The sequence below is a fragment of the Vulpes vulpes genome, chromosome 11 (assembly GCF_048418805.1).
Source record: "Vulpes vulpes isolate BD-2025 chromosome 11, VulVul3, whole genome shotgun sequence".
Taxonomy (NCBI): domain Eukaryota; kingdom Metazoa; phylum Chordata; class Mammalia; order Carnivora; family Canidae; genus Vulpes; species Vulpes vulpes.
Genome location: NC_132790.1, coordinates 94,266,780 through 94,279,355, shown reverse-complemented (window position 1 = coordinate 94,279,355; position 12,576 = coordinate 94,266,780). Strand labels below are relative to the sequence as shown.

General features: G+C 39.2%; 1 protein-coding gene across 1 annotated transcript in view; it reads right to left on the bottom strand.

The window, feature by feature from the left end:
• Window positions 1-253: 253 nt before the first annotated feature.
• CPB1 (carboxypeptidase B1) overlaps window positions 254-12,576 on the bottom strand; it is a 34,785-nt gene continuing 22,462 nt past the window's right edge. Inside the window, exons 10-11 of the mRNA XM_026015727.2 lie at window positions 2,623-2,707; window positions 254-602 (exon numbers count right to left, since the gene is read on the bottom strand). Of these exons, the coding sequence (XP_025871512.1) occupies window positions 415-602; window positions 2,623-2,707 (273 nt within the window). The 3' untranslated portion in view covers window positions 254-414. The remainder of the gene's footprint in view (window positions 603-2,622; window positions 2,708-12,576) is intronic.

Sequence of the window (12,576 nt, the reverse complement as noted above, 5' to 3'; positions counted from 1 at the left end):
AAAGCAAGATGGGGTGTTTTTACCTATGCTATATTTTCCTGAATTTCCCCTTACTTGTCTTCTTCCTCATGAGCCCCCATTACAACCTGTACATCTCTGCACTCTGCTAGTATTGGCAAACACCCCGAAGACTCTATCTCCAGTAGAGCTGATCCACATCATTAACTGTGTATGGCTTGCCTAGTCATTGGTTTGCAACTTTTTTTTTCTTTCCCAAAGAAGTAGACAATTTGTCAGGTCTCTAATTATAATGATTCATTTTTATTATGATCAGTATTAAAAGATCCAAGTAGTTTAACAGAGTAGAAGCTTATAAAAAGACTGGGATCTGGAAAATATCCAAGCAGACAAAAATAAGATTTTAGGATAGAAAAGAGAGTGAACACTTTGAAATAAGGTTGTCAGCATTCTCTACTAGTACAGATGTTGCAGGACGTATCTGGCGAGGTGCTTGATGGCCAGCAGTGTCTCCTCACAGGTTGGCCGAATCTGGGATTCGGGGAGGGCAAAGCCGTATCTGCCTTTGTCCCGGAGTTCAAAGGTAAAGGAATATTTGATTCCTTGATCATAAGCCCAGTCATCAGAGCCCCCAGCAGCAGGATCTGAAAGGTGCAAACAGCAAGAAAACAAACAAACCAAAAAACTTTAAATCCAGGAAGGAAATTAAAAACAAAAACAAAAGCTAGCGATCTTTTATAATTACAATTGTTTTACTGGGCAAAATATTTTCAGTAGGCCAATTTTGTAGAAAACTGGATTATAAAAGATATGGGGGCTGTTTTAAAAAAATCAGTCCAGGGACACCTGGGTGGCTCAGTGGTTGAGCATCTGCCTTCGGCTCAGGGCGTGATCCCCAGGGTCTGGGATCCAGTCCCGCATTGGGCTCCCCGCAAGGAGCCTGCTTCTCCCTCTGCCTGTCTCTGCCTCTCTCTTGCTGTATCTCATGGATAAATAAATAAAGTCTTAAAAAAATCAGTCCAGTCTTACCTCTAAGCCTAATTAGTGGGAATGTTGTATTTAATACCCCAGGAAGTATGTAATTTATAATATAAGCTTCTCACTGTGCTTGAATGCTGTGGTACGCAATATCATATATAATTTGTTTGCAAAAGATGTATAATTTCTGGGAAGAGAATGTTTGTTTTCTAGGAAAATAGAGAAAGCTACATGATGACTGGTGATAGGAGAGAACTCCAAACCCCACTGAAACAGTGCTGAGTGATGAAATTGGAACCCCTTGAGGTCAGGGCTATGTCTTTGTTTATGTTTCCTCTGGGCCTAGCAGATGGTCTGGCATAGGTTAGGCATTTGTTTAGTTCTCCATTCAGTAACAGTTACGATGTCACTGCCTTGTGGATTTTGTATCTATTCAGTCACTAGTTCATTCGTTCGTTCGTTCATTCATTCATTCATTCATTCATTCTTTCACCTGTGATTCAGTCAACAGTTGTACAGCCCTCACTGAGCAGCAGGCCATTGGCTCTACTCTGTAGATGCCAGAATAGAGGAAAGACGTGACTTCTGCCCTCCAACGGCTCACAGTGTAATAAAAAAAGAATCTTCACTGAACTAGTCGGAATAAAACATATAAGGAGTTCCCAGTATATGAATAGGTGGGCTACTTCTGCTAGAACCCCCTTAGGAAAACAGTATATTCCCATATGATTAAGAACAGGTTGAAAAAAGGACCGGGATATAGAAAAACTGCATTCTATATAAAACTTAAAAAACAAAAATAAAAAACAAAACCCAGGATTCGAGCCTCTCCAACTGCATGGGAGGCTCTGTAATGACAGGTTTGGGCCTTTTCCCTTGTATTTCTAGTCCTTTGAGATCTGGGGCAAAAAGAAATCATGCAAAGGCAAAGGAAAATGTAAGTAGAAATTTAAAAGAGGGCCTTCAGGATGTGTCTTCCCAGTAAATTTAAACTCTGTAGCATCTAAGTGAAATCTGAACTTTGAGGTCTAGTCCCTACCTAACTCTCTTGCTATGTGTCTCTTGCCACTTGCTTGAACACACCGAGTCACTGGTCAAAGGGGTTGACATCTACCCCTGGAAAGTGACCTAAGCCTGAATTAGCCCTGGCACCTGCAGTCTGTTTAGTCAGGAAGACATGCCTTCTTATGCCTTTCCTCGGTAGTTGTCCTTCAGGTAAGGCTTCTGTGTCATTATCCTGGGCAGTCATCCCTGATACTGTGGGATGGGCTGGTTGGTGCTGGAGTCTGTTCTTTCCTTGTGTATCCTGTTATAACATCTAACACTTCTTATAGTTAGTTTTCCTGCTGCCCTAGTGTGTATTCTTTGAAGACTGTGCTGGTTCCCCTCCTTCCCTTTCTCCTTTTCTCTTGCCTTCTCTCCATTCTTCCTCCCTTTCTTCCCTAGCACCTAGTGAGGACCTGGCACATAGTAGTGGATGCTCAATGGATGTTTACCGAGAGCAAGTGTTTCTTGGGTTGAAAGGGATATTTTTTCTGAACAGAAAACTGATACATGCCGTATAAAAAAGTCACTGTCAGGCAAAAGCCACATGCTTTAAATGATCTGAACGGAAAGGCTCTGGGCACCATTTGTCGCCTTTTTAGGCATGTGGTCTCTTTGCACCATTCTGAAGCCAACACTCACAGATTGTTGTAGCTCCCGGGCCATATGTGTACTTGGTGCCATGCAGGGTGGCAAGTTCTTTTACAGTAGCTTTAGCCAGGGCATTCTGCAAAAGAACCAGTAGTTCGTGAGTTAAATAAATAAAAGCACATGCTGACAACAAACAAACATCTGTACGTTATTTTTAAGACCTCGAAGAGGTATAAGACACACTTTGGGTCAGTTTTATACCTGCTCAGTGCCCATTCCAATTTTTCTAGCTAACCTAGTCATGTGATCCAAGTGAGTGTTGTGAAAACAGGTCTTCCCTAATGCCCTCTTCAGGCACTCGCTCTGAGCTTCCCTCTGTAGCACACAGAATGTGTCAGATTGTGGCAACACCATGGGCTGGCCTCTGAGTTATCAGGGACTTTTTCTGTCTTTTATCTCATTCTTCAGGGTCAACACCAAGGCTTACCACTTAATGGTTGTCCAGGAACTATTTGTTGGAACTCTGAGGGTAATCACCACTCTTCTTACCCTCTTATTTGAGAATTAGGTCTTCACATTCATTTTAAATAATCATCGGAGTAAAGTGTGGGTCATAGCAATAACTTCTATTTTAGTCAGAGGACAATCTTTTACTTTCTTTTCTTTTTTATTTGCATAGAACTTAGTGTGTCTTTTTTTCCCCCAAATATTCTTACTTAGGCTTGTTAAACTTTTTTTTTTTTTTTAAACCTTAGTTCAGGCTCAAGAAATGAGGCTATAGCAATCTATAACTGTCCCAGATATCACATTCATTGATATAGTAAAATGTCACTGTGTATTAAGAATTAGGTTATGTCTAAGAATTAGTGTGGCAAATCCATATTGTCTCTGGAGCTTATAAGAGAAAAGCAGGAGACAAAGAGTCTCTGTGGTTGTACAAAGAGGTTGTCAACCTAATACAGGTAAAGAAAAATCAAATACATGCAAAATAACCCCCCCAACAAAACAAAACAAAACAAAACAAAACAAAACAAAACAAAACAAAACAAAAACTACCTGGAAATGTGGCAGGTTATAAAGCCAGGATAAGATAGGATTATATGAAATGGGGGAGGAGTATTAAAAGCTACACATATGAATGATTGGATACTCAATACTGTGGTTACTGCCAGCATGGGGATATTTGGGAATTGGCAGTTCCAGGGATGAGGGTGGTTTTAGCTTGGAAGATTTTACACTGAAGAATTAGACAACATCTATGCTATTTCAAAATGAAGAACACTCGATTTACAGAATTTTTTAAAAAAAGGCAAATATTATCTTATGTGTATTTTTTTCTTTAAGAAGCAGTTTCATTTTCTCAAAAGATCCATTGCTTTTCTGTACCCCTGTCCCCCAACTCTTCAGGGACAACGGCTCTGTACCTCCATCCCCCCTGTGCTGCAGACTTTCTAACATCCACTGACATATACTGCATATTTAAATGAATCACTTGAAAAGTAGGGCCTGACTTGACTATCTTGGGAATACAGATTTGAAAATCTGATTGTTTACTACAGGAGAATTAGCCATAATTCATTCTGGTTATGAAACTAGCTATATTTCATACTTTGGCATCATGATTATGTCTTGTACATATGCTTGGAAAGCTATGAGGTTGGTGATGAAATCAAAATACTCCTCGTTTTACAAAGTAGCAGCTTCCTTTAGTCCTTGTTTTAATATCAAAATCAGTTTAGTAGTATCTTATGTCAAATTGACAAGGGCATATCTATAAAACTCCAAAGTTTCAGCTCCCAAATTGTTAATGCTTCCCCATCCAAGTGGTAAATTAGAAAATTTAAAAAGAATTTTAAAATATAAGTCATGATTTTCTGGTCTGGTCCACTGAAATGGTGTAATCAGTTTCTTGGAACTAATTTATTATTCTCAGAGTTTTGGAACAGTAACTTGAAAATGTTAGGGTTTTACTTCCCCTTTTTCCCCCATCTGGTAAATTAATATCTGCTTTCTCTTACTGCACTAAATCTTTACTGTTGTGATCTAAATGTATAGTTCCTATTTTTTAATCTTATTCTAACCAACGCACTAGAGCTAGGTCTTCTCTCCACCTTTTAGTATAGGGTCTGTTGCAGATTGAAATGAAAATAATAAGTCAATAATTGCAGAATGTCTAGAATATATTCAAAACCATCCTGTGGGGATGTGAAATATGGTGAGGTACTCATTTTTTTTAGTAAGTAAATAGTACATTTTTTTTTTTTTTTACTATTCCATAATTTCTTTAACTTGCCATTCATCTCAGGACATCTGTAGTTATTTTTCTGTAAGGCAGAAACTCTGATTATAAAGAACTCTTATTCCTTTCCTGCTTTACCATTCTGAGGCTTTTCATCTGTTCTGGTTCCTCCCCTTCCCCTTGAAGCTTTGAATTATTACTTCTAGTTAGAAATACAATTCTACTAAGTTCTGGGGATCTAAGGTACAGCATTATGACTATGGTCAGCAGTACCGTGCTGTGTACTTGAAGGTTGCCATGAGAGTAGAGCTTTAATGTTATCACCGTAACAGAACAACATAACAGCAGCAACAACAAAGTGGTAGTTATGTGAGGTAAAGGTTGTGTTAACTAATGTAGTGAACATTTCAGATCATTACATTATACCCTTTAAACTTACACAATGTTATATGACAACTATATCTTAATAAAGCTGTAAAAAAAAAAAAGAAGTATGATTCTTCAGGATTAGTTCCAAACAGTTATGAAGACTAGAGAAGATTTAAGACAAGAAGATCATCATCGTTATCTATTAAACTCCTGTGTGTCTGTTGACCTTCACGTCTCAGTATGTTCAGTGGTGTAACGTAATATAGGGGTTATCTGACAAAACTGAAAGGGGCCTACTTGTGATCTGTTATCTCTTTTGACATATCAACTTATCATTTTAGTCATAACTACCATTAGGGCCACACAAAAATGTTCAGTTTGCCTTTCCTCAGACTGATAACCAAGTGCTTTCTGATACTTCATAGGCATCTTCTGGAAGCAATTGTTATGCCTTTGGTGCTGACCATAATATATAAGATTGATGTTAGTTTACAAAGGATGTTAATATGTTCCTGTCACTGGTGCACACTGCAGGAACATTTAGTTTGTGTCAGCCTTTGCTCTCCTTGTCCTCAGTTGCTCTGTCATCTTGCTGCCTACCTCATCACTCATCTTCTGAGCGTCATCTCATCACCACATCTTTCAGTGGCTTTCTCACCTTCAGTTGAAGTGCAGCTTCCTTTCCGGGCATAAAGAGCATGATCTAGCCCCTTCCATCTCTTTCAGTCTGCATTATGGGCTGTGTATTCTGTGTTCCGTTTGAGCTAGGTTTCCCCGAACTTCTTCCTTATACACCTGTTCCTGCCTCTTACCTCCCTCACTTTGAGTGTCCTTCTCCGTTTGTTGGAATCTTCTCATCTTTGTTCATTTGGAGATTTACTGTTGTTCTTCTAGATTCAGTTTTAGTGTCACTTTCTTTTTTGAAGCTGCCCCTAACTCTCTTATGGAGCATTGATTCCCCCTCCTCTGTGGAGGCTAACATCACCGTCAGAGTTCCTGTCATCCTGTTCTATAATCAGTTGTTTTGGCATCTATTTGCCTCCCAGGCGAGTTCATTGTGGGAAGGGACTCTTGGCTATTTGTTTTGTATTTTCAACAGATTGTATAGCATCTAGCACATGGTTGGTTGATAGAGTCTTATCCTAGGACTGAGGCATTATAGATGGCCTGATTTGGGTGGGTGTTCTTGATACTGAGTGCTGCAAAGGCTGTGATGAATATGAGTGGAGATTGGGGATGTTTTAGGGAGGGTGGTGATACCATGTAGTGATGGTTGTTGGGTTGCCACATTTACACAATGACTTCTGCTGTGCATTTTGCTTATTTCCATTAAGGTTTTTTTTTTTTTTAATGAAGTCTGTGGACCCTTTCTCTCTGCCCCTCTGAGGTCAAGAGACCAAAAAAAAAAAAAAAATCAGATCAGACATTAATTGACCAAAATATCATATTTTAAATTCCAATGATCTTAACAAAACTCCCTGGAATCAGTGTGGGTCTTTTCTTTTGAAGAGTTCAAATAGTTTCACAAATGTTACTCATTTATCTTTCCAACACTATCTGTCCACATTTCATCGGCATAGAATTTTCTTGCAGAATGGAATGCCACGTGGGGCAGCACGCTCAGTGGGAACGTTCCAACCAAGCTGGGTGACTGACCCCAGGCAGGAATGGTAAAAGAGAGATAATTCCTGCATTTGCTAAAATGTTAGAGTGGTAACTCCTTCCCCTTGTACATTTCTCTAAAAAGGGACTAAGACAGCTGACGAAAGACCCGCAGAAGCAATAGCACATCAGAAAGCGTTATCCACATCTTGAAACTCCAATTAAAGACACTTTCTATACAACCTGTCATTTGAGGGACATCTTACATCCTTGCTCAATGGGTTCAAAATAAGAACTAACATTTACATAAAACCTTAGACTTTACAAAGAGCTCTTGATAAGGGCTAGATATTTTTATCCCCATTTTACGGATAAAAGAACTGAAACTCAGAGAGGATAAAAGAACTTTCCCAAGGGCATGCAGCCCCATAAGTGGCTGACTTGAGCTAGGTTCTTCTTGCTTTAAATCCTGTGCTCTTTTTCACTTCTCCTTGTGGCCTTCGAATACTTCAAAAGAAGTGTTGCTGGAGCTGGTTTTACCAATTGTAAAGAACAGAAGGAAGCTAAATATAAATCAGCCTCAGAGAAAACTTTGCTTTCAGTCAAGGCCAAACATGGCCAGCCTTTATTAATCCTTAGATATGAGTTTCCTACCATGTCTTATGCATGTTCTCTTTTGTCACCTGTTTTCTTAAAAAGAGGCCTTGGTCATAGAGCAAAAGACAGAGAGAGTCTAAAATGTCACATCTAACTCAAAGCCCAAGAGACAAAAGACCAACTAGTGTAATGTTTCCCAGGCTCTGAGCTCCAGGGGGCTGGTAAGATGAATACGGTGAGGGTGTTCTTTTCCGCTGACCTGCCTTCCCAGGTAACATGTGATCAGGAAACCCCTGCCTCATGGCTGTGCTCATGGTCCTCGTTGCAAGCCAGTGTCATGGGAGGTGGGGGGCCGCCTCTTCTAATCTTCCACTGGTCCATTATTACAGTACAAGAAAACAAAAATTCCAAACTGACTATGGGTTATAAGCCAATTCGAAGGAAATTTTCTCCAGAACTTTGTTTCTAACTTGAAGTTCTGAGTTTAATTATTCCTCTGGGTGAATACATGTGATAATGGAAGCATCAAAATGATCTTTAACTGCAGTTTCCTTCCTTCTGTTCTGTGATAATGGGTAACTTACACCAAGGGACCAATGAGGAATTTAACTTTTATAATTTTGATGCAAGAGGAGAAGCCCGCAAGGCCTACAAGCAGGCACTGAGGAGAAAGCCTTTGGGATTTGGAAAAAACAAATACGTTTCTGAGAAAAACAGGAGGATAAACAAGCACAAGCTCTGGTTGCAAAGCCTGAGATTAGAGAAAGGCAAGGAGTTAGGGGAGAGGCTTGGCTTGGGAGAGCAGAGCCTGCCCATCTTGGCAGAGCCTCTGGGGAGTGTGGGAATGCTTTCACTGATGTAAAGCAATTTTTTTCTTTGGCTGGTCTGCATGCATGTTCTTAAGCTCTTTAAAATTCAGGGAAAATGTGAAACGTGAGTCAGCCAAAGTTGCAAAGTCTAGAGAATTTTTGTGTGTACATGTGTGTGGAGGTGATACTTCTTCCAAATAAATTATTAAAAAATAAATGCTTTATGATGGGAATGTACTAGATCTCTTGCACTTTCAGATTCATAGAACACTGTAAAGTATTTATGAGGAGGGTGAAAGCCAGGGGCCTTTAGCCAGGAATGTGACTCTGTTCTTATCTAAGCTTAAAGCAGGGTTTCTCAACCTTGGCACTCTTGACACGTGGGCTGGATAATTCTTTGTTGTGGGGGCTCTCCTGTGCATTGTAGAATGTTTATCAGCATCTTCTGGCCTCTACCCACTAGATGCCTGTGGTACTCCCACAGTTACGACAACCAAAAATGTCTCTCCAACATTGCTAAATGTTGGAGGTAGGGAAGGGGCTGGGGAGGGGGCAAAATTGGTTTAAAAGAAATCAGATAGGATACAGTCAACAAAACTAAAAGACAACCTACAGAATGGGAGAAGATATTTGCAAATGACATATCAGATAAAGGGCTAGTTTCCAAAATCTATAAAGAACTTATTAAACTCAACACCAAAGAAACAAACAATCCAATCATGAAATGGGCAAAAGACATGAAGAGAAATCTCACAGAGGAAGACATGGACATGGCCAACAAGCACATGAGAAAATGCTCCGCATCACTTGCCATCAGGGAAATACAAATCAAAACCACAAGGAGATACCACCTCACACCAGTGAGAATGGGGAAAATTAACAAGGCAGGAAACAACAAATGTTGGAGAGGATGCGGAGAAAGGGGAACCCTCTTGCCCTGTTGGTGGGAATGTGAACTGGTGCAGCCACTCTGGAAAACTGTGTGGAGGTTCCTCAAAGAGTTAAAAATAGTCCTGCCCTACGACCCAGCAATTGCACTGCTGGGGATTTACCCCAAAGATTCAGATGCAATGAAACGCCGGGACACCTGCACCCCGATGTTTCTAGCAGCAATGGCCACAATAGCCAAACTGTGGAAGGAGCCTCGGTGTCCATAGAAAGATGAATGGATAAAGAAGATGTGGTTTATGTATACAATGGAATATTCCTCAGCAATTAGAAACGACAAATACCCACCATTTGCTTCGATGTGGATGGAACTGGAGGGTATTATGCTGAGTGAAATAAGTCAATCGGAGAAGGACAAACAGTGTATGTTCTCATTCATTTGGGGAATATAAATAATAGTGAAAGGGAATATAAAGGAAGGGAAAAGAAATGTTGGGAAATATCAGGAAGGGAGACAGAACATAAAGACTCCTAACTGTGGGAAACGAACTAGGGGTGGTGGAAGGGGAGGAGGGCGGGGGGTGGGGGGTAATGGGTGACGGGCACTGAGGCGGACACTTGACGGGATGAGCACTGGGTGTTTTTCTGTATGTTGGTAAATTGAACACCAATAAAAATTAATTTAAAAAAAATAAAAGAAATCAGATAAAAGACATAATTATGGTAAACATGAGTGTGTTTTAGAAAAAGAATTAAAAAGGAAGACAACTGGTTTTGAAGGTGCTCTGAATGCCTATCTTCTTCGCTGATGATAGTACAAGTGCCTCTTAACCACTGCTATTAGGTCATCTCTGCTAAAATACACTTTACTAGCAGGATTGCCAGACTTAGCAAAAAACACAGCATACTCAGTTAAATTTAAATTTCAGATAAACAGTGAATACTTTTTCAGTATAAGTCTTCAATATTTAGAAGATATTTATACTAAAAATTACTTGTTCTTTATCTGAAATTGAAATCTAACTGGGAGTCTGGTATTTGACCTGCCAATCCTATTTACCAGGTTACTGGCTCCGGGGCCTGCTACAACACAGGACTCAGTGTGACATTTTAAGTCTCTCCATAATCTCATTACTTCACTTCCACTCTTTTACAAGAACACTAGAAAACAGGCTGATCCTTCTCTTTCCATACCCATTTTTCAACCCTCTTGTTGCACATTTGTTGGCTCTTTTCCCTGCCTAAAGTGTACTCTTCTGTTCTCTATTGCCCAAATCCTGCCCATCCTTCAGGGCGCAGAAGAAATGGTTTCTCCTTTCTATAACCTTCACCAAATAGCTTCATTACATATTACCATTTATTTTCCTGCCCTAAATTCCTACTACTGTGCTTAGTTTGAAACTCCCAATTTTGTACTTCTCTTGTATGGTTTCCAGTATCTGAGTTTTACCATTTCAGTAAGGTCCTGCATTCTTAGTAGCAAAGACCGTGGTTTATGCTGAGCACTTAATAGGTACTCAGTGAAATTTTTGGTAATTGTCTGATGAGCTGTGTACTGACCAGGCCCCTGTAGGAGAATTTTAACAGGCGAAGAAGTCACTTAAAAAGTATAGTGATAAAGCAACAACTGGTTTCTCTAATTAAATAAATTCTGCATTTTATTTTAGAATATTATAAGTGAAATTGAAAAATTCTGAAAAAAGTACCTGAAATGGATATTTTGTGCTGCAGGTCCTGTCTCCTAAGCTGCTGGTAGCCTGCTTGACAGCGTGACTATGGCTTGCTATTATTGTTATTAGGCAGGGACATGGGGACAGCTGTGATTGGGTGTGCACATGGCCCTGCAATTATCCACCTTCTAATCACAACATTTCTTCCCTCTGATTTTTATGTTTGTCTCTAATCATGTCTTGCTTTATGCTCACATGCTTGGGTGGAGCAGTGGATTTCTATCTTGGTGGCTCATTAACTCAAATTTTAATTAAGAGATAGTGAGGTACCAGTTGCCTGGAAGGTGTTAGACTTTAGAAGCAGTTTCCTATCTTCTGGTAAAGTTTAAGAATTTTTCAGAAGGACTGTCATCTTTCTCCTGGTTAATGAATATTTGCTCATGAAAGTATAGGGCCAGAATCATAAAGATGGAGTCCTGAGAAGTTAGGCATTTCAGCTGACCACTGGAAATCCTTAGCAATGTCCAGGGACAGAGATAATAAGGTATTTGTGTGATGAAAGACCATTTGATGAATGTTCTGCAAAATGGCTACCAATATGGAACACGGTCACACAAGTGTATATGGGTATCTGGACATTGGGGCAGTCTAGGAAATTCTTCAGGATCCAATAGCTCTGGGCCCAACAGTGCCTGTACTACTGGTGTTGGCTTAGCCAAACCTTCATTGTTTCACCTGGAAAGTGAGAAAGCGGAACCAAAGAAATTCCAGGATTTCTAGCTGTAAAATTTTGTGCTGCTTATGTAGAAATGTGGTGTGAGATGTATGCCCTGAATCAGCACTGTGGTGTAGTGTGTAGTGCATATCAGCTTCTAATTTGGTCATTCTGAGGAATGGTTCAAAATATTAGGTTGGCCAGTTATTATTCTGCATTTCCTGCTTTTGGACTTAGAAATAGCATTATGGTAATAATTATAATTATTAAAAGTGCTACATACACCTTTTTGGGAGGAATGTAGACCAAGGATTTGGAGCTCCTTCCATGCTCAATAAATAAATGCAAAAATATGGATAGATTGAGGAGCCTTTTCAATTAAGTCTCCTAGTTTTTATTTTCTCTGGCAATAATGAGGTCATACAATTCAATATTTCATTATCCTTCAGAATTTTGAAAATGTAAGTATATTCTTTATGTGGGCCTTGCAACTTCCTTTGAAGATAGTGATACCTTCATATTGAAGAAGTCAACACTGAGGAGCTGGAAGGTGTATGAAGCCACTGGAAACTTTGTATTCTTTCTTTAAATAATATAGTATAAATAATATAAAAGCAGATAGCAAACTGAAAAGCATTATATATGTAAGGTATTTTTACAATTCTTCATACTTTTTACTGATCTGCTGCAGATATATTTTTTGGTAGCTTTCTTTGTAATCTTTATTACTTCTTTTTTATTTTTATCTTTATTACTTCTTTTGCTTCATTGGTCTTTTGCATTTTTCTCTCTGCCTTTCTTCCCTCTGAAGATTGTCTTATGATATGAATAATGTTAGATGATGTACATGTAAGATTTTTCATAAATGAAGCCACATACATTTTTATCATGACTCAGATATTAAATATTGCTATATATGTCCTAACTTTGGGCTGACAATGTTAATATAAGTACAGAATAATTTCCTTCAATTTAGAGTCATATTCTCCTTGAAGCATTTTTTTGAAGCATTTTTTTTTTTTGCTACAAATATAAGCTGAAAATTTTTGTAAGTGTAAAGATAAGTAAGAATCACATCTGTATCTATGCACGGAATTCTGGATAAGATAAAGCCCA